Source organism: Peromyscus eremicus, chromosome 2, assembly GCF_949786415.1.
Source record: "Peromyscus eremicus chromosome 2, PerEre_H2_v1, whole genome shotgun sequence".
Classification (NCBI taxonomy): domain Eukaryota; kingdom Metazoa; phylum Chordata; class Mammalia; order Rodentia; family Cricetidae; genus Peromyscus; species Peromyscus eremicus.
In genome coordinates this window covers 46,784,066-46,806,048 of record NC_081417.1, presented here as the reverse complement: position 1 = coordinate 46,806,048, position 21,983 = coordinate 46,784,066, and the positions used below count along the sequence as shown (strand labels likewise).

Below are 21,983 nucleotides of genomic sequence, written 5' to 3'. Positions count from 1 at the left end.
TGCTTCTTCTACAATAAGTTTCTTTCTCTTACTTATTCATATCTCATACAATACATCCCAACTGCAGTTTCCCTTCCCTCCATGCCTCCTAGTTCCCTCCCCCACCCTCTACCCTGCCCCAGAGCTTCTTCTCTGTTTCCCTTCAGAAAAGAGCAGGCCTCCCAGGGATATCAACCGAGTACAGCATAGCATGACAAGTTATGATAAGATTTGGCACAAAAAAAAAAAAAAAAAAAAAGATTTGGCACAAACCCTCGTATCAAGGCTAGATGAGGCAACCCAGTAGGAGGAAAAGAGTCCCCAAAACAGGAAAAAGAGTCAGAGACACTCCCTATTGCCACTGTTGGGAGTCCCATAAGAACACCAAACTGCACACCCATAACATAGATGCTGAGGATCTAATGCAGACCCATACAAGCTCCTGCCGCTTCAGTCTCTGTGAGCCCCTGTGAGTTCTGCTTAGTTGATTCTGTGAGCTGTGTTCTTGTAGTGCCCTTGACAACTCTGGCTCCTACAATCCTTCCTCCCTCTTCTGTGTGGGTTTCCCAAGCTCACTGCCTAATGTTTGTCTGTGGGTCTCTGCATCTGCTTCCGTCAGTTGCTGGATGAAGTCTCTCTGACAATGATTGGACTAGGCTTTGTACTATGAGTACAGCAGAATATCATTAGGAATCGTTTCACTGACTTTTTTTTCCCCTTTGGCTAATTGTGTTTACTCTATCTTACATTTTTGGCTATCCAGCCTCTGGTTCCTGGCCATCCAGGCAATGTTGGGTATGGGCTCTCTCTTGTGTTATGGGCCTCAAGTGAGACCAGTCATTGGTTGGCCACTCCCACAAGCTCTGCACCACCATTACTTCAGCACATCTTGGAGGCAGGACAGATTGTAGGTCGAAGATTTTGGGGTTGGGTTGTTATCCCAGTTACAGTGCAGGCTTCATATCCTCCATTACTAGGAATCACCCTCATAGATTTCAGGGAGGTTCCACTGCACTAGGTTTCCACACCACCTCCCAAATGTCTCCCAACTCCAGTCATCTCTGCCTACACTCTCTCCTCTCATCCCACACCCCCCTCCACAATAAACTTCTTAAAATTATGTCATGGGTTTTCTTTGATAGCATACAAAGATGCTCAACAGTAGCTGATTGTCCTTTAATTGTAGCTCCTACTTATTTTGGAAAGGTCTAACCTGTGCTACTCCATTACAGGTGGGGTAACTAACACGGCACAGTATCAGAACAGACTGATGGTGTATGAACCCAACCAGGTAAGAACTTCATAAGAAGTCATTACCTTAATTAAAATGCATTTACAAAAGATTTCCACGGGAAGTATTCATTGGAATGCCACACAAATGCACCTTAAGCTACACGGGGAGAAGAAAGCATCTAGGGGAATACTTTTGGTTCCTCATTATTATTGCAAAAGTTCAGCTCCTGCAGTTGCATGCTACACATAACGACACAGAGCTTTGCATTCTGTAGAGAGGATTTGGTTTGCACCTATGTCCTTCTGGAAGGGATGCCATTTGGGGCAGGAAACATCACGATGACTTTGTCATTCTCAAGTCAAATACTGTCATTTGACTTACCGTAGCCAACAGTGTTCTGGAATAGTACAGATCAGAAGTGTCTGAAAGAGTCTAGGAATGGTATGCCTCTAACAGACGGTCCTTTCCCTGTACTTTTGGTGCACACTTAATTCCCCTTTTCCCTTAAAATGAGACATGTTTTTAATTCTCTTTTCCTTCTATCAAATGGGCAAAATCTTAGGAATTTTACATTTACAGGATTGGGATATCTAAATATTTCTTGATTGTAACAGTATTCCAAAATGGTGTGACGTGGAGGTTTAATATCCACCAGCTAGCAATATTTGGATGTGAAACCACAGGTTGACTTACTTTGGCAGGCTGCGTCTGGTAAGGTCCTACAAGTGTGTGCATAGCGCCCCTGGTGTTCCTGCTGGATTTTTTATAATGACTTGACTGAGGAGGGCATTTCTCTTTTTACAAGTGTGTCTCCTGATACTATTAAAAGTCGTAGATTGCAGAGAAAGAACGTTCGTGGGTCAGCTGTCTCACGAGGGACCACTAATTGCGGAAGCCTGAGTTTGGTGCACACATGGTTAAGGAGGAAGACGGCATTAGCATTGCTTAAATGAGTTCGGTTTCGTGTTTGTACACACATGCTCTTTTTTAAAAATTCTGCTGGCATATTGTTTACAGTGGGTACTGGCAAACATCACATCTGCTTGCATCTTGCTCAGAATCTCAATAACTCTATCATTCAGCCCTGGTGCTGATTTCTCTTCTAGGCCTTTGTGGAGAGTCGATAATGCCTGCCATCTGCCACAGAGCACATCGCTACCTGCCAACAGGCAGGCTGGGGTGACCTCTGCTTCCCACCACTGATTAGTATTCACACGCTAGCTTATTAGGAATGACCCCACCAGGCCTCTCTGCTTCTTTGCCTTTGCAGCGGGTGGCGGCTCACCTGGCAGGCATTGCCGTGAAGGAAGCTAAAGATATAATCAGGGGATGTAGGCAGGCTTTGCAAACCAGATGGCATCTACAGTCTTGTGGCAGGGGACTGGACTGCTAATGCAAACACTGATTCCTAATACTGTAATAGGTTATCGCATAGAGAGCACCCAAGATAAGCATCGTCAGAATTTTAAAATTCACTCAAGCATAATGCATTAAAGATATTTCTTAGCAAAATGTCTGAAATCTAGCTTTGACTATTTATTAAAGACTGTATTTGATTGGGGAGATTCTGTGTTCAGAGGGACCAGACAATATAAGTCTCTCAAACTAAACAACTTCTTTTTTTCTGCAGTATACCATAAGAAATTAGAAATGAGCAAATACATGCCTGTAACAAATAAATGCCATAGGGTGTGTGCCTGTAGTGAGTAAATGCCACAGTGTGTGTGCCTATAGTGAACAGATGTCACAGTGTGTGTGCCTATAGTGAATAGATGTCAGTGTGTGTGCCTATAGTGAATAGATGTCACAGTGTGTGTGCCTATAGTGAATAGATGTTACAGTGTGTGTGTGCCTATAGTGAATAGATGTCACAGTGTGTGTGCCTATAGTGAATAGATGTCACAGTGTGTGTGTGCCTATAGTGAATAGATGTCACAGTGTGTGTGCCTATAGTGTATAGAAGTGCCTATAGTATATAGTATATATGCCAATGTTTATACAAGCATGTTTATGCTTGTAGATTGCTTTTTTCTTACAGCTTTGTGAACTGGTGAAATTCTGTGCATGCAAAACATCATATGATTTTTCTGGTTCATTTCCAATTTTGTCTTGGCAGAAAGGAAATGAGGTTCTTCCTATACGTTGAGTGTCTATGAGGAAGGAAGTGGTTAGGTTTATTTACTGATCTATCATTCAGTTTTCTTGTCTGTCAATTGGTTAGTTGAAATTTAAATTCAAAGCCATGGTTGATTCTCAGATAATTTTAAAATTTGTATTGCATTTTAAATAGGAATCTTATGTTAAGATGGCTGATCTTACAATCCTTATTATTGAGGATAATCTAGAGCCAAATATTAAAGACTTCTCCATTCCTTAACATTGTCATATAAAGCTTGGCCTTCTACCAATATAAATAAATATGTCTAGACCTAACGCTATCCTAGTTGGCAAAAGACATAATTTTATATGTGTTAAAGTGTGGGAGGATTCAGGTACAAAGGAAACAGTAAGTTTGTAAATCTTAGCTTGTCCTCTGGTCTCAGGTTAATTTTGGAAAGAACAGGAAAGTTACTTTTACCCTAACTTACCTGGGGCCTTGTTTCCTTGATGTTTATATACCCCTACCCCTTTATTGAGACACAATCTCACTATGTAGCACTGTCTGGCCCGAAATTCAATATGTAGACCAGGTTGGCTTTAAACTCACAGAGATCCACCTGCCTCTGCCTCCTGAGTGCTGGAATTAAAGGCATGCACCACCATACATGTCCTCAAATGCTGTATTTTTAAAACAGTGAGCATGTACTAGACATTTATTACATGTGAGGCATTTTCTACATCATAACTGGATATCATGCAGGTTTTATTATCCCCAGTGCGTAGATGAGGAGATGAGCACAGGGGGGTAAGGGGTGGGGTCAGTGGATTGCTTAAGACTGCACATGAATTATGGCTTACATAGTTTCGATCTAGACTGTTTTGATTATTACAGTATATTCTACACTGTACCTGGCCATGTGCTTAAACCTAAGTAATTTCCATGAGCTAAGCATCATGAAATTTTAAAGTTGCATTATAAAATGCAAAATGCCCTATAAAAGGCAAAATGTAAGCCATAAGCTAGGATTATGTAGTTCTTTTTTGTTTTCACGTACACAACCCATACCTTTCAACACATAAATAATATGCCAATAAGATGCAAGTTGACATTGGTGTTCTCATTGCTAGTGAGGCACCACTGCCTTTGCTATTTGTGGGGTCTTTTTAAACCGGTGCACCTGATTCTCTCTCTCTCTCTCTCTCTCTCTCTCTCTCTCTCTCTCTCTCTCTCTTTTCAGAATAAGTGGATAACCCGCAGCCCCATGCTACAGAGAAGGGTCTACCACTCCATGGCTGCTGTCCAGAGAAAACTTTATGTTCTTGGAGGCAATGACCTAGACTACAATAATGATCGGATTCTTGTGCGCCATATAGATTCTTACAACATTGACACTGACCAGTGGACACGCTGCAATTTCAACTTGTTAACCGGCAAGTATCTTTGGTTAAGCAATTTAAAAACAAAAATAGGGGCTGGAGGGATGACCAAGTAGTTACAAGTACTGGTTGCTCTTCTGTAGGCCCCGGGTTGGACACCCAGCACCCTGAGAGCAGCTTACAACTGTTTGTAATTCCAGTCCCAGGAGATCTTAAGCCCCCTTTTGGCCTCCAAGGCTATCAGGAACACATGTAGTAAGTACACAGATACACACACAGACAAAACACACATAAAAATAAAATTAAAAAATATTTTTAAATGTCTACAAATAAAGACCAAAACAAAAACTAGAATAGAGATTCAAAACATCCCCAAACTTGTTTCTTAGACATCTAGAGTACATCTCCAAATATGTGAACAGTGGGTCATACAAATTGTTTTCTTTATCCAGGAAGACATGCATGATTTATAGCTAGAGACTGGGCTCCTTCAGGTGGCTGGGAATCTAGTTTCTATTTTGCCTTTGTGTACATTCTCAAATGGTAAAGAGAAGCATATCAACTTGCTTTTCCTCAATGGATATTCATGTGAAAACTTTGATATGTGTAGGAGGAAAAAGGCACCCAAAGAGTTAATAATTATTTTTTCCTTTTTTGAAAAAATCAGGATCTCACGCATATCAGAATGGCTTCAAAGACCTTCTGATCCTCTTCTATCCTCCTCCATTTTTACTGGGGTTACATCTGTGTTCTACCATGTCAACTTGTATATAGTGCTGGGGATTGAACCCAAGTACATGCTAGGCAAGCACTCTACCAACTAAGCCACATCCCCAGCCCCGAGAAGTTCAACTTCTCACTGCCTCGTCCTCTTTTATCTCTTGGGAGTTTAGGAAAATGGTGGTCTTCAATTTTTGTCACTGCCGTGTATTATTTCTGTGTGTAGTCCGGAAATGAGAGTTTCGAGCAGCTTTGTTCAATTTGAGCCTTTCTGGCCACGCATCCCTACCTATGCATCTCTGCAGAGCAATCAGACATGTGGATCCTACTCATCACACAAAGGAATAGAGTGAACGTAGTAATAATGCGCTTACCCCGATGTCCTAGATGGAGCTGACAACTCTGTCTCTCTTATCAGCTCCTGTGATTAACAGCCACCAATGGTAGGATCCTTGCAGGGCTGCTTTAAATCAGGAAAATCACCAACTGTAAATGGTGGGCTTGAACAGTTCTTGAAAACATTTAAAATGCAGAGTGAGCATTCAGTCACTCACAGAGGCTATTGGGAGGCCGCACTGGGAACACAACCAGGGATTTGCATGCTTCATATCAAGCTCCTCTTTCGGTGAAATGATTTGTAGGCCTCTTGTAAGTTCTGATCTCTCAGGTAGAGTGGCGTCTTAGATCCTAGATCCCTGGATCTGGGATTCTGCCTCCAACTTATTTATTACTCCAGTCAATCCTGTGTCAGCTCATCAATAAAAAGAGACTTTCACTCTCTGATTGCCTGCGGGGAAGAATGTGTGCTAGTGAGTTCTTCTGTCTTCTCTTTTGAAATGGGAGGGGAATCCTTTCATCATTTTGGTGTGTCAGTATCTAGGGATGATGTAGACTGGTCTCAGCTTGGGAACGTTAATATAATCTTAGAGCTGTTGACGATGTAAAGGAAGAAGGGTCGCACCTTCATCTGCCTTGTTGGCCGTTTGTCTTCATGTGAGGCATGGGGTGGGGGCGGGGCTGTTATTACGCCTTGGGGTTGCACTTGTCACTTTATAAAGGCAAGCACGTGTCTATATTTGTTGGCACAAATGCTACATGGAGCACAATGGATGTCTTACACATCTAAAATATCCCTTGTTTCCACCACCATAAACTAATGACATCGAGAATAATATGGAATTATTGGTTCTACGTAACTTACTATTACTCTATGAAGTGCTACATTTAGTAAGGTTTGGTTAATAGATATTTTGGCCTGGTCCTAACTCGACACAGATTCACTCTTTGAGAAGTACTGGCTAATTTAGTGTAGTTCTGGAGACAGTGATTAATTGAGGCAAAATTCCTGTGGAGTACACAAACATGCCGCGGGGGAAATTGTATCCCTCGGTGGCAAAAGGGTTAATTAAAGCATGTAAGAAACGGAATTTTTTTTCTTTTTATTCAATTCTCTTTACTTTAGGCCAGAATGAATCTGGAGTTGCTGTCCATAATGGGAGAATATATTTAGTTGGTGGATATTCAATTTGGACAAATGAGCCTCTGGCTTGTATCCAGGTGAGTGGTTGAAGTTCCCTTTGAAGTTTATGCGAGTGGTTCAGCGAGGTTATGTTTTGCAATTCAGCTGCAGAAGGAGCTATTTAATGTGCAGAAAGAGGCTCAAGGTCCCTTTCTTTGTATAGCCACTGCAGCCTGTATCTTATATCCTAGAAATGATGCCTACTAAATGATTGAGACCTTTTAAAAAATTATGATGTGGACAAACTTTAAAATATCTATAAAATATAGTAGAAATGGAGAACGTTGGATAGCTTACCCCCTTTTTTGATACTTAAAAAGGAGAGAAACTTTGGCAATAGTACTTTGTGCTCCACCCAGTTTAAAGATACCCCAGCTTCATGCATTTTGTATATGACATTTTCTTCATTTTCATAATTGTCACCTGCAGAGGCGTTCTTCCTCCCTGGCAGAGGTTCCTAGCAATAGTGGTTTATGGGTAGTCTATGACAGCACAGCTTCTACCCCAAGGAACAGCCCTAGCATTTCACAAGTGAACCAGGCAAGCTTACCTTGGCAGGATGCCAGCTGAGTCTCTCAAAGCAGAAACACATACTTTGTTGTTACATGTAGCTCCTAGTGCTCTTTGTAATTCTTACCCATTTTCTTTTTCACATGTTCTCTAGTAAAATCTTGATGTGTCTTAGCCCTGACTTACCTAACATATCCTTATAACAACTCATATTTTTAAACCTAATCTTTGTGGGAAGACTTTTGAAAATTGTTTTAATATTTTTAATGGTTACAGAATGATTCTAGCTAGCATCATCATCATTATCATCATCATCATCATCATCATCATCATCACCATCACTACTATTACTATTATTTTGAGACAGTATACAGCCTCACTATACAGTCCTGGCTTGCCTAAAACTCATCATGTAGACCAGGGTGGCTTCAAACTCTAGAGATCTGGCAGTCTGTCGCCAGAGTGCTGGGATTAAAGGTATGCACCACCACACCTGACAATTCCAACTTTTTGCTTTTCAGTCATATCTCCTAAGGGATACCCCATGTATCAAATATGCACAGTATGTGGTTGTTAAGGAGCTTCTCCATGTTGTCTGCTAATGCCTACTTGCTGTATTATGTTAGTTATAGTTCTCCTCTATTTTCATGCTATCGTTTATCTTTTCTCCTTGTGATTTGTCTCACCACAGATTTTCTTGAGGATCTTACGTATTTCTGTTACTCTCAGAGATCCAGTAGATATGGAAAGTGTGATTGCCATCTTTGGTTGAATAGGCCTGAGTTTTACAGTGAATAGCTAGAACTCATTTTTCTTAGCACACAGGGAAACGTTCATAAAACTCAGTCATGCTTTACATAAAGCTAAGTGGAGAGATCTAAAAAATTGTCTTATGTATTGCTAATACAATGCAGGTAAATTTGAGCTTAACAAAATGCAAAATTAAACCTCTCCATAGCTGGAAATCATAAAGCATACTGCCAGAAAAGTGAGTTGAAAGTCATAATGAAAGAACCTTAGGACTTTGTAATAATAAAAGCAATATGCAGCAAAATGTGGGACAAATGTAGCTTAACAAGCTAGAAAATGAACTTAGAAATAAACTCAAAGTAGAAGATAATAAAAACAAGAGCAAGGTAGTCACTAGGAAACACTAACACCGTAGACAAAGGTGAGCCCAAGCAGCAGCCGGCTCTAACACACGAGCACCATTCTCTCCCGAGGAGGGGCTTGGCTTCACCCAAGCATGTGTTTTGCAGTATTCAGTACTTTGGGTCTTCGTTCCCACTTTACAGAACTGTGAAGACACTGGATTGGGCAGGAGTGTTCCATGGTGCCAGAATGCTGTGTTGTAAGTGGCCTACGAAATGTCATTAGATTATTTCTACAGTGGAATTAGGTTTGCATTTTCATTAAGTTGCCAAAGTCAAGACATGATTATATTTCTACTAACAGTAATGCTGGATTGACTCTATGAATAAGAGATAAATTAATACTTTAAGAGAAAAACAAGAAAATCTTCCAACATGTCAACTTTAGGAGAGCACAATGTGGTCATACCTCAAAACTTTTTCAAGTCTCCTATTTCGGCAAGTTAATGTGTAAGACAGAACATTTTAAAAACAAACCAAACCAAAAGCCAGTTCATAGTGATATAATTTGTTTTATCCCCAAATATTAAGTGGCTCACTAACCTTGTACACTAAACTTTTTAAAACTTTTTAATTATTTATTTGTGGGCACGAGTGTTTTGCCTGCATATATGTCTGGGTACCACATGCATGCAGTTCCAACAGAAGCCAGAAGAGAGCATCAGATCCCCCTGGGAATCAAACCTGGGTCTTCCGCAAGAGCAGCAAGTGCTCTTGACATCAACATGAAGCCATCCTGCTTGTCCACTGATTCATTATTAGTAATGTCTGGTTATTCCAGCACAAATTTTATTCAAGAAATGCAGGTGTGCAAGTATGTTTTAAACCACTGAGGACATGATATTCCAGAGTTTCCTCAGTATTAAGGTAATACTAAAAAAACAGATTTTTGAAGTTTTAATAAGTGCTTGTGTAAATGGAATGAATTTTACCTTTAAGATCACATAATGAAATATATCAGTATATTTATTTTTTTTTTAAAAAAAAAGGTAATTCTGTACTTCAGAAGTCATACTGATAAACAGAATCTAGTCTCTGGGCAACTCTGTCTATCCCTGTGGCCAGCACTCTGATTTTACAAAGTCTAGAAAAACTCGAGAAAAAGTTTTCTCTTTCTTTAATAATTTTTTACATTTCTGTATGTATGTTAGAGGCACGGTCACTTGCCAGCCATGGTATCCATGTGGAGGTCAGATGACAACCTGCCGAGTTGATCCTCTTTGACCATGTAGGTGCAGGGCGTCTGGCTTGGCAGCAAGCATTGGCACCACTAAACCATCTCACCAGTCCTGCTTTCACTTTTCACATGGCTGTGTGCTTGTGTGGTGGGGATGTGCATAAGCACACATGCTCGCACGTGTATAGGGCACATGTGTATGGGTATACTTGCATATGGAGCCCTGTAGTTGCTTGCAGGTATCTTCCTCCATTGTATTTGACTTTATTTATGGAGACAAGATCTCTCACTAAACTTGGAATTCTAGTTAGGACTACTCCAGCTAGCAACCCAGCTCATGGGCAGGTCCTGTCTCTGCCTCCCAAGTGCTGGAATTAGAACTGACCACTATACCAGTCTGAATTTTACATGGGTTCCGGGGATCTGAACTTTGATCTTCATGCTTTCAGGCCAAGTCCTTTATCCACGGAGCCATGTCTCTAGCCCAATAGACATTTATAAGAACCCTTACAATTAATAGATGTGCCCATATCAGCATATAGCTTATCACTTAGAGAGATGTTTGTAAAGCAAGTCTTCATGGATAATAGCATTTTTAAAGATTCATTTTTAAATGATGTGTATGTATGTATGTGCCTCTGAGCATGTGAGTGCATGTGTTTACAGAAGCTAGAGGTGTTGGATTAACCTGAAGCTAGAATTAGAAATAGTTATGAGTTCCCCATCATGGGTGCTGGGAACTGAACTCTGCTCCTCTGCAACAGCAGTGTGCACTCTAAACCTCTGAGCCATCTCTTGAGCCCCAACAAATAGCCTTCTAGATCATGCATCGTGCATTCCAGCTATTGGCAACTAATTGCTGGGTATCTTTTCCTCTTAACTAAGGCTCCCAAATCTTTGCTTTGTTGTTGACTGCAGATCTGTTTATTTTTATGTACCAACAATACCTATTAATGGCTAGAGAGAGCAGCTGAGTGTTTAAAAGCAGGCCACTTCCCTAGCATGATTAGAACCTGCTGGGAGAATAACCAATAGAGAAGCAAGACCATGGAAGGTGGGAATGGTGACCACGAGAAAAGGTTGGTTAGACAGTACAAGTTTCTAATTATAGAACATGTGGAAAATTACAGAGAGGTGGTGAGAATCACATACACTAAAACTATCAAAGCTTAAATTTTTGTCACCAACCACAATGATTCATAATCCAAGATTAACTTAGAAACCAGTTGTCTAATAGCTGGGCTGATTAATGAAGACCATAGTTAAATGGTTCAGAGATTCTCTCATTAATACCCAGGACTAATTTTTTTTTCCTTTGAAAATACCAGCCAATACTCTTGTCTCAACAGACTGCTCCTCTGGCTTCTAATCCAGGTTAATTTAACACTCATTTGTGGGGTCAGCTACCTGGGGTGACACATGAGAAGCCATTTCAACTACTACCAAGTTAGTATATGCTGCTCCATTCACTGTAAGGACAGCGCAGACTGAGGAAAGCTGAGAAGCTCTTACATTAATATTTGTCTAAATATGAAGGTTTAGAACCACTAGTAATACAATTACTGGATATAGATCCTGCAAAAAAACCAAACAAAACAACAATGAAGGCACTCTTATTAATTTTGTGGGCATGAAGGTGGATGTCTGGCATGTAGCCTGACTCTAATCTGGTGTGCCTGGGGTGACTAGTACATATGGGCAGCTGTGAGTATGCAGGTGATTCGTCTGTTTCCAGATTATTCTACTGTTGTTCTCCTTTCCTATCACTTCCTCGTGGCTGGAGGATATGCTGCCAATCTGGCACGGCTGTTTCCCACACGTCTTCTTCCTGCCAGTTTACAGGGGAGTGCTTTGGAGAAAATCTGCCAAAAGCTTTCTTTTTCCTTCCCAGATTAAATACATTACATCTGCCTAACATATGCAGTCGCTGTTGGCCCAGGGAACCACACAAAAAGCTCTCAGGGTGATTACCTCACTGTTATTTTGACTTCTATAAATGTATTCTTTGGTGGGGGGGAAGGAAATAATTATTGTCCTTGCTCTTCTGGGCTACCTCCTTGGATTAAAATAATGGCTAGGTCCACCATTTACAGCCAAGTTACCTTGAGAAAGTCACTTAATTTTTGTTTTTCTCTGTAAATTGAAGGCTGTACTTAACCTTTGTATGGTTTTGATAAATGGTTGGCAAGGAACCACAAAGGGAGTGATTCCAGAACAGCACAGGCGTTATTCAGGCAAAGGCCTGCAGAGGGGGCTCTAGAGCAAGAACCAGAGCCAGCAATCCACTTCCGGGCTGGGCTAGTTGTGCGGCCCAAAAGGGAAAGGAGAAGAGGACTGAAATGTTTCCATGCTCAGCCTGAGGCTGGCCAATGTTAGGGAGGTGGCATAAAGGAGGGCAGGTGACCAGTACACCTGTGGTAGCCGCTATTTCTGGGGAATCCATAGGCAGGGAGCGCTAGAATCTAAAGAAATTATTTTACTTCATGAATTGTCATTGTTTAATCCAAATGGTAGAGCCTCACAAAACGACATGGCTATTGTTAACATTTCGGAGATAGGCATAGTTGTTGCTCTTGTAACTTGTTGCTAGGAATTTTGGAGGATGCTGTTGACATGCCTTTTGGTGATGACCTTGATAAAAGAATTCAGTTTCTTAGATACAAAATAGGCTTGGAAACTAAGAAGGCAGGGCCCAAAGACTACCAGGATGAGGGACGAGCCAGCCAGGGCAGCCAGCTTCCCCAGCTGGGTACTGTCCCCTAGAGTTGGAATGTCAGCAGAGCTCAGATGCTAAGGCTGGGGGCGGGGGGTCGTCTGCGTTTCCCACCACTCTAGACTGGTTCACATAGAAGTAGCGCTCTTCCTGGAGAAGAGAGGCTCCTCCTTTCTTGGTAATAAGGAGGGAGGCACAGAACTCCGCAGTTTTAGAGAACACCTACACATAAGTCCATTTGGTTTAAGAGGACTGTAATTGTTGTGTGATACTATTCCCAAGGAGATGTGAGCAAATGTCTACTCACTCCACACAGGGAACTAATGACAGACCAAAGTTTGGATAACACCCAAGTCCAGTTTGGTGAACCAGCGAGTTTTATTGGAGTTGCAGGAATGTGGGTGAGGGGTTACTTACAGGAGCAGAAATGAGTCAAAGACAACTGTGTCACCTAAGCCCACCCCAGCATGGGTGATAGTTCCCAAAAGCTGGGAACCTGGTGCTCACCACACAGACTTCCGGTACCTCAACAGGTTGGATAGTGTCCTTTCAGAGGGCCTCAGGTGGTCTGAGACTCTGCCAGGCAGTTGGTCTCTCTTTCTTTCTTTCAGGCTGCTGGGGCTGAGTCTCTCCTTGATGCTCAGCTTGTGTGCGTATCTGTGAAGCCTAGCTTGGCCAAGAGGGACTCTCATTGGTCTTTATTGTTTCTATACTTTTTGGGGAAGGAGAGGATTAATGAATCAGATCAGTTTCAGGGACTTCCTGAAGCCATTTGGAGTTGTTTACTTCCTGTTTTAAGGAGCTTCCTTTCAGGATGGAAGTGTTTCACCTCCTTTTAGAACATCCCCTTGTCTCACCTCCATGCATACATCCTGTCCTAAAATACCCTGTTGTTTTACTTCCCTTTTACATTCTGTGTCTTAACAAGTTTCCCTCCAAGATGGAGGGTTTTAACCCTGGAGGGAACTGCTAGGCAATGGACAGCTATTTTCAATTAGGCTATCTGAAAAAGAGGTTGGAAACAGACCGGAAGAGGGCATGCTGGCTATGTTTATTTTGATGGCAGAAAAAACATCCAAGCCTTCAAGGAGAGGAAGTAGGTGAGGGGATCCCTTAGGATGAGCAGTTGAAACCAACAAGGACATTGAAGCAAAGCAAAAAGGAGAACAATCATGGTTTGGTTATTGAGAAGGAGTTCATATTTTCATATGGTCAATTGTCTTAGACACAGAGGTGAGTTGATATTCTGGGGGTTGGGGGGTGGGGGAAGAACCCAAGGAGTTGAGACAGAAGAGGTATGAGCAGGTGTTTCGTCTTGTCAACTTGACACAAGCTAGAGTTATCTGAGAAGAGGGAACCTCCATTGAGAAAATGCCTCCATAAGGCTGGCCTGTAGGCTAGTCCATTAAGCATTTTCTTAATTAGTGATTGATATGGGAGGGCCCAGGCCATTCAGGGTGGTGCCACCCCTGGGCTAGTGGTCCTGGAGTACATAAGAAAGCAGCATGAGCAAGCCATAGGAGCAAGCAAGCCAGCAAGTAGTATTCCTCCACAACTTCTGCTCATTTCCCCATTTCAGATTCATAGCCTAACTTCACTTAGTGATGGGAGTGTGACCTAGGAGTTGTAAGCTGAAATCAACCTTTTCCTCCCCAGATTGCTTTTGGTCATAGTGTTGTGTTTTTTTTGTTTTTTGTTTTTTTTTTAATTTTGCAATACAATTCAGTTCTACATGTCAGCCATGGATTCCCTTGTTCTCCCCACTCCCGACCCCCTCACCTTCCCCCCAGCCCACCCCCCATTCCCACCTCCTCCAGGGCAAAGCCTCCCCCGTGTGGACTGAGATCAACCTGGTAGACTCAGTCCAGGTAGGTCCAGTCCCCTCCTTCCAGGCCGAGCCAAGCGACCCTGCATAGGCCCCAGGTTTCAAACAGCCAACTCATGCGATGAGCACAGGACCCAGTCCCATTGCCTGGATGCCTCCCAAACAGATCAGGCCATTCATAGTGTTTTATCACAGCTAGAGAAACCCTAAGACAGAGATCAGGACTAGTGCAGGGGATATTGCTGTGACAGACCTGGCCATGTGTTTTCAGGAGAAATGTGGTATTTAAACTTTGGGCTGGAAAAGGCATTGACTATTTTCCAGAGCTTACTATATTCAGAGCTTAGAGATCTGTTATGGGAGGTAAGAAGAGAAACCTGAGAGCAGGGTAGATGATGGAGGCCTGGCTTGTGAAGTTTCAGAGGGAAGTTTGAGAGTCCCTAAAAGACCCTATCAAGTCATTAAATATTTTGAATTAAGAATCCATGGTTCTGGTTAGCTGGGGTTGAAGATTAACAAAAGACCGGAACCAGTAAAGTGAACCTTTGCTTTTTGGGAACAATTGATCCTGGTTAGCTGGAGCTGAGAAATTAGTGCTGACTAAAGAAGAGGCCAGCATCAGCACCACAAAGGTGAAATCTTCCAAGAAGTGTTTCCTCAAAGTCAGCAAACAGAAGCTGTAGTCCAGAGGCAGGAAGGAGATGGCTATATCTCATACTGGCAGCTGAACTTGGTAATGTATAAATGTTTCTCAGGTGGTACTGGCGTTGAAGGCATGAAAGGGTCATTGAGAGGAGGTGAGGTTTTACCGTGAGAGGACAGGATAGGAGGACAGTGGTAAAGGTACAGCCTCAGTTGCAGGAGAAGCCCCAGGACTGGAGGGGTAGCTGACAGTAGTAAGACCTGACACCATGTGGCAGAGTCCGAGTCCCTTAAAAGAGCACAGAAGGGGCTCCTGGTGAAGGTGCAGCCCAAGTACAGTGGAGATTCCAGTATTTTGGAGATGCTGGTACCATGAGATGTCTGCTGAGAGCAGCAGCAACTGTAGGGTGGAGGCAGCCTGAGCCTAGGAGCAAGCTGCGTGTGCTGCAAACATCAGTTAGAGAAACGAATACAGAGCCCAGAAGATTTCGAGTCCCAGATGTCAGACATTAAGCTGTTTACATTGCTGGACTTTGGTTCTGCTATGATTCGGATGTGACTGTGCCCTGGTTCTTCCCTTGGAGTAAGAAAGTGTTCAAGTTGTGTTCTGATTTTACAGGAGCCCCATTTAGAAGCTTTGGGTATTTTAAGGAGGTTTTGAACTGAGTTTTTTAAAATTCATTTATTTATTTTACATCCTGACCACAGTTGCCTCCCAGTCCTTCTCCCCCATTCTCCCAACCCCCAATCCAGGAAAGGGCAGGTCTCCTATTAGTATCAATAAATCATGGCATATCAAATTGCAGTAAGACTGAGCATTTCCCCATGTATTAAGGCTGGGCAAGGCGACCCAGTATGAGAAGTAGGGTCCCAAAATCTAGTAAAGGAGTCGGAGACACCCCGCTGTTAGGAGTTCCATAAGAGGACCAAGCTACACAACTGTAACATATATGCAGAATGCCTAGGTCAGTCCCATGGAGGCTCCCTGATTGTTGGATCAGTCTCTGCGAGCCCCTATGAGCCCAGCTTAGTTGATTGTGTGAGCCTTCCCATGGTGTCCTTGACCCTCTGGCTCCTACATTCCTTTCTCCTTCTCTTCCACAGGATTCCTGAACCCCACCTACTGTTTGGCTGTGGGTCTCTGCTCTGCCTCCATCAGCTGCTGCATGATGCCTCCCTGATGATAATTGGGCCAGGCACCAATCTGGTCACAGATGAGACGGCCAGTTTCAGGCTACTTACTCACTATTGCTAGGAGTCTAAGCTGGGCCCTCCTCATCGACTCCAGGGAGATTCCCCTGTGCCAGGCTTCTGCCTGACCCCAAAATGCCCCATCCCTCTCAACAGTCCCCCTCCCCCTCATCACTCTTCTCTGTGCCCCACCCCAACCTGATCACTCATGTTCCCATTCCCACCTGCCCTCAGTCCACTTACAAAATCTCTTCTATTTCCCCTTCCCAGGGAGATCTGGGTGTCCCCCCATGAACTCTCCTTGTTGCCTAGAAATTGAACTTTCAAAGTGTTTGAATTTTTAAAGACTGTGGGACTCTAAAAGTTTGGAATGTGTTTTTTATTGAGATATTGGTATTAATAGGAGATCTCGTGGATGAACAAGGAAGGAAGTATTATAGTTGAATAGTGATATGTTTTTGTGTCAAGTTGAAAAAGGGTCAGTTCTATTTTGTTTTTGTTTTTCCTGTCAACTTAAAAATAAACTAAAATTATCTTAGAAGAGGAACCACAATGCAAAATTATCTCCATAAGATTGGTCTATAGGCAAGTCTGTGTGGCATATTGGTCATGATTGCTCTTGGTCATATTTTATCACAGAAACAAAAAAGTAACTAATATACCCAGAGAGAAAAATAGTAATGGCTAAGGTGCTCTCTTTCATGCATGTGCATTTTTGAGTAATCCTTCCCCTCTTTTGGTGCAGGTACTGGATGTAAGCAGAGAAGGCAAAGAAGAGGTATTCTATGGACCTACACTTCCCTTTGCTTCAAATGGAATAGCAGCATGCTTCCTTCCGGCTCCATATTTCACATGCCCTAACCTTCAGACTCTTCAGGTGCCTCATCACAGGATTGGCACAATTTGAAAAGCCAGCACTCTGTCAGACCGCATCAACAGGAGACCGAATGAGAGCTTGACATTGGATATGGGGCATGAACATCCTCCGTGCTCAATGCTTCCTTGTCTTGTTTTACAGGTCTAAACTTGTGATAAATACTAGCAAAAAAACAAAACAAAACAAAACAACAACAACAAAAGAACACTTTTCTAAAACATATTGAGAATCCTGTCACTTCTTTTCAGTGTATGTTAACATACAATATGTATAACTTTTGTTGTGGTGCAGCTTAATGCCATCTTACTGGCACATTATTGTTTCATGGATCTTTAAAACATTCCTTGTACCCTGTTCTAATCAGCGCCATCCAGGATCATGTAACACTGTTAGTAAGGTACCTTTTCCACATGGCATCAGTTTTCTCATATCTTCTGTACTTCTGCCTTTTACTACTTAAACATCAGAGTGTGACTTCTTAAAGCTTAACGTGCTGCAGCTCTGCTCAGAAGAGGTTCAGCAGGTGACATCTTAAGCTCTAAGTGCCATATCTTATTCAAGGTGATAGGAGCAATGGACTTGGAAAAGTTACATTTCCAACCCTGCTTACTCTGACCTGTGTCAGACCTTTACAGGCTTAGGTTTCTTTGGAACCTTGTAACTGAACCACATCTTGTGGATAAATGAGTCTGAGAATATCAGAAAGACACTACCTATCCTAAGTAGGAACACCAAAGATCTCTAAACTTGTACTAATTCTTGCCTGAAAGAATTCTCTTAAATGCCTCATCTAGCCATACTACCCATGGCATCACAGAAGGCTGTGACCTAAGTCTGAAGTGAGAGCTGGCAGTTCTAATGGACATTTTCCAAGTTATTAAAGGCTATGTCAATCTTGAGGACTTGTGGGATTCTCCACCACTGCCAATACATTTTTTTATTACCACCACTTTTAATAATGCATAGTTCTTTTTTTAGTCTAGATTTTTGGGTTTACTTTATCTACAACTACAAATAAATAAATCATCTTAATAATCACATTTTAAGCTAAACTCTACACGTTTGTTTTTTTCTAGTCTTGCGGAGACTTCAGGTCATTTTTATTAAAGAGTTGCTTTCTCGCAGCTGCGCAGTCATGTCAGCAGTGCTTATGTTGGAGAACTTGTCTGTTTTACTCATGGAACCACTTTTAAAAAATCATCATAAGTAAATGAAAAAATAATCCTTTTCTTTTTGTTCAGGGTGGCTTTGATTGGCTATGTGGCTATGCTGGCCTCCAACTCATGATCCTCCCAAATAAAACAATCTCTTTACCTTAGCAAATCACTAACTTTAAGCACTGTAGTGAGATACCTAGAGCACTGTTCTAAAAATGTAAATGATCTGGTTCCTGGGTTAAAGAACAGGAATTGATAGAAAGGGTGAGGAGGAAAGGGAACAAACACGAGTCCAGACAGAGCAGGGACAGCGGGGGCAGATGAAGGAGAGAACACTTTTAAAGGCTGCCTATGAGCCTTCAGAAGTCAACTTAGTCCTGTCAGGAAAGTGCATTCCTTTCCTCCTGAATTCTTGCAACACAGACCTTAATAACAGGTGTTTTAGACTTACTGACCTTTCTACTTGATATATGAGTCTTCCCTCTAGCAGTTTTTCCTTGTAAAACCATTAAATAATGTTACAGTAAATAAATAAATAGTTATGTTCCCAGTCCAATATCCTGAATGAAAGGAAATGGCTTAAAAAAAAAGCTTGCCCGACTGACAACCTTAGACTTTCTGTATTCATTTCTAACCATTAAGCCAGCATAAACTACCAATTTCTCCTTGATGGTCTTCATGGTACACTTTTTGCAGAGTGTGAGAATATTCCTCACATCTATAATCAAAGAACAGCATCAAAACTATCACACTCCTTTACTAACATGAAAAAGCACCCAGATCGCACAATTGGATCCTTTCCTCAAAATTATCTACAATGAGAAAAAAAATCTATGAAATTATATTTTGTGTATTAAGCAAGTCCCACCCGAAATACTCTACTATATACCTATCTACTATTCCAGTGTAGTTTCCTATAGTAATTTGTCCTCTATTTTCAATCCTCAGAATTATTTTATTATTGTATTTTATTTTCCATATAAGACCAAAAGACTTTGAAGTATTTAAACATCATTTGAGGATTTTACTTTAAAACATAAAACAAGTTTCAACACTCATTCTGTTGTGAGAGGAAAAGCTAGGAAAGACATGGTTCTCTGTCTACAATATAAGATGCAACAAGCCCCCTAATCTTTACAATGTCAACTGAATTACAGTTATGGCACTTTCTTTACCTTCTTGTTTTCCTCACACCTAAAGGACATGTGTAACATCCCCTGCAGCTACTGCAGAAGTGGAAACCTTCAATTGTTTTCCCATAAATTATAAATGCAATAGGGACAAAACAGACACTGTACTCTAGGTAACATGGCTTATCTTTATTTTCATTGTGTAATCACTGACACGACGTAAGTCAAATGCATACATTAAATTTTACCTACCTATCTTTCATCTTCATTATATGCAAACAACCTACAAACTTCACATAAAATAATACTATAACATGTAAGGAACTGGGCCACTATCGGCACAACGGAGTTCTAAGGAAGGACTGTGGATGTAAACCAGTGGGTAGAGTGCTTGCCTCGCTGCAGGAAGCCTGACTTTCCATCTCCAGTACTACAGCTGTGGTGGCTCAGGCCTGTAATCCCAGTTTGCTTGGGAAGTGAAGGTCAGAGGATCCGAATTCAAGGTCACTCTTGGCTACCAAGAGTTCAAAGAAGCCAGCCTGAAGCAGAGATTCTGCCCCTGTCTTTCACAAATAAATACACAAATAAAATAATAAAATTGGTCAATTATAACCAGGTGGTACCGAACTAGGTAACCTTGCCATACAGATGAAAACACAACTCTTGTATTTAATCAATACAGGAAAGAATATGCTGTTTTGCTAGAATCCTAGACTGGTTGATTGTCTTAACCAAATAAAGCACACTGTTTTTACTGGAATTTTATACTCTTGCTTGAGTAGGCAATACATTTGACTCTAAGAAGGGTAGGCATTTGGTTTTGCTCAGTGCAGAAAAGATGTAGGATGTAGAGAGAGCAGATTTCCTCAAGGGTTTCCCAAACTGCAGAAACATACAAATTTTTATATAAAATCTCAACTGCCAAAGGTCCTGTGAGAACTGAGTGTGGTTATTCTGATGATGTTCACCTTTCACTCCATCACTCCAGTACTTGGTGGGAGGCTGAGGCAGGAGGATTGTGTGTTTAAGGCTGGCCTGGGATACATGGCAGGACACTCAAAAAAGAAAAGAACCAACAACAAAACCTAACAGGAGAAAAAAAAAAAAGATGTTTAGTGAGAATACCTGGAAATAAGCCCATATATTATTTAAGGAGAAAATATCTTAACAAGGAGAAAGGGCACGGCACACACAGATGCTCCTCGCCAGGCTTGTAGACCTGCATTAGAGCCCTGGGACCCACATGGCAGAAGAGAACTGAAATCTTTCTTTTAAAAAGTGAAGCCAGTGTGTCAATCCTACCACTTGGATGCCTAAGGCAAGGATTCTAAGTTTGAGTGTGGCCTGAGCTACATGGTGAGCCAGAACTCACACAATGAGCCCCTGTCTCAACAAAACATCCTACTAAACAAAAACCCACCAACCTTGAGGAAAGGTCTGATAGAAGCCACAGGATAATACACATCAATTAGTCCAAGACATGAACACGCTATTTTCTTAAATAAATGTTGAGGTGGTAAAACGAATCAAATGCAGTCATCCATTGCTTAGTGGCTGGGATGTATTCTGAGAAATGCAGCCTTAGGCAAAAATCAGTGTACTAACGCAATAGGTGGTAGTCGTTCACTACTTGTGGCCTCTGGAAGCTATCCAGACATGTGGTGCTGGTGTGACAAGGCATACTGTTGGAGAGTAAGTTTTGCTGAGTACTTTTATACTGTAGGCGTATAATCCAAAACAAACAGGGGGAATAAATACGCAAAGCACCAAGTCGTCTGTTGTGAAGTAGTATGTACTGTGCATAGTTGTATGTGCTATATATAGTTCTGTGTCTGGCAGGGCTGTGGGCTCACCTGTCCCAGCCTCACTACTATATTGACTATATTACACTGTGATGTTACAATGACTATGTACCTAGGTGTTGGGGATGTTGTAGATCTGCCATAATCTCATGGGATTACCTTGGTGTGTGAGGCCCATCACTGAAACATCATGCACCATATGATTTTACTTAAGAAAAAAAATGATATATAGATATTTAAAGTTATGAAATCCTAGTGCAAATGAACTCAATACTGATAGATTTTTGCAGATGATCCTCCAAATTTTTCTTGCCCATGGAAACCATCTAGTTAGATGTTAATTAAATTGAAGTTTAAATCAAAACCAAATCTTAATGTCTAATAAAACATTTTCATCACTCTGTTGCCCTTCAATCATCTTTTATACCTATCCCATCTGGTGCTTTATAGGTATTTGACTGGAATGCTCAAATATCCAATATGTACATTTTTCTTCCTGTTTAACTGCTTTAAGTTAATGAAATTTATTAATTTTCGGCTTTATGAAAAAGGATGATACACCACACCGGCCAGCTGAATGAACCCGAGTGCAGAATGAACAGTGTTCAGAGAAAGCTGGTGAGTCCTGAGAAAAGAAACTTGAAAGAAACTGTCAATTTCATGGCTGTCTGAATTTGTGTTTTTACATCTGTGATGTACACCATGACCAAAAACAACTTGGGAGGGGAAAAGTTTATTTCAGCTTATACTGGTAGTCCCTTGTTAAGGGAAGGGCAGGAGCTCAAGGCAGGAACTGAAGCAGAGGCCATGGAAGAACACTGCTTACTGACTTGCTCACCTTACTTTCTTATACTACCCTGAGCCACCTACTAAGAGGTG

General features: G+C 41.6%; 1 protein-coding gene across 1 annotated transcript in view; it reads left to right on the top strand.

Annotated features, from left to right (window-relative positions):
- Positions 1 to 21,486, top strand: part of Klhl32 (kelch like family member 32) — a 182,929-nt gene extending 161,443 nt beyond the window's left edge. The window contains exons 7-10 of the mRNA XM_059254063.1: positions 1,212 to 1,270; positions 4,552 to 4,744; positions 6,873 to 6,967; positions 16,884 to 21,486. Coding sequence (XP_059110046.1) covers positions 1,212 to 1,270; positions 4,552 to 4,744; positions 6,873 to 6,967; positions 16,884 to 17,045 — 509 coding nt within the window. The 3' untranslated portion in view covers positions 17,046 to 21,486. The remainder of the gene's footprint in view (positions 1 to 1,211; positions 1,271 to 4,551; positions 4,745 to 6,872; positions 6,968 to 16,883) is intronic.
- Positions 21,487 to 21,983: the final 497 nt, after the last annotated feature.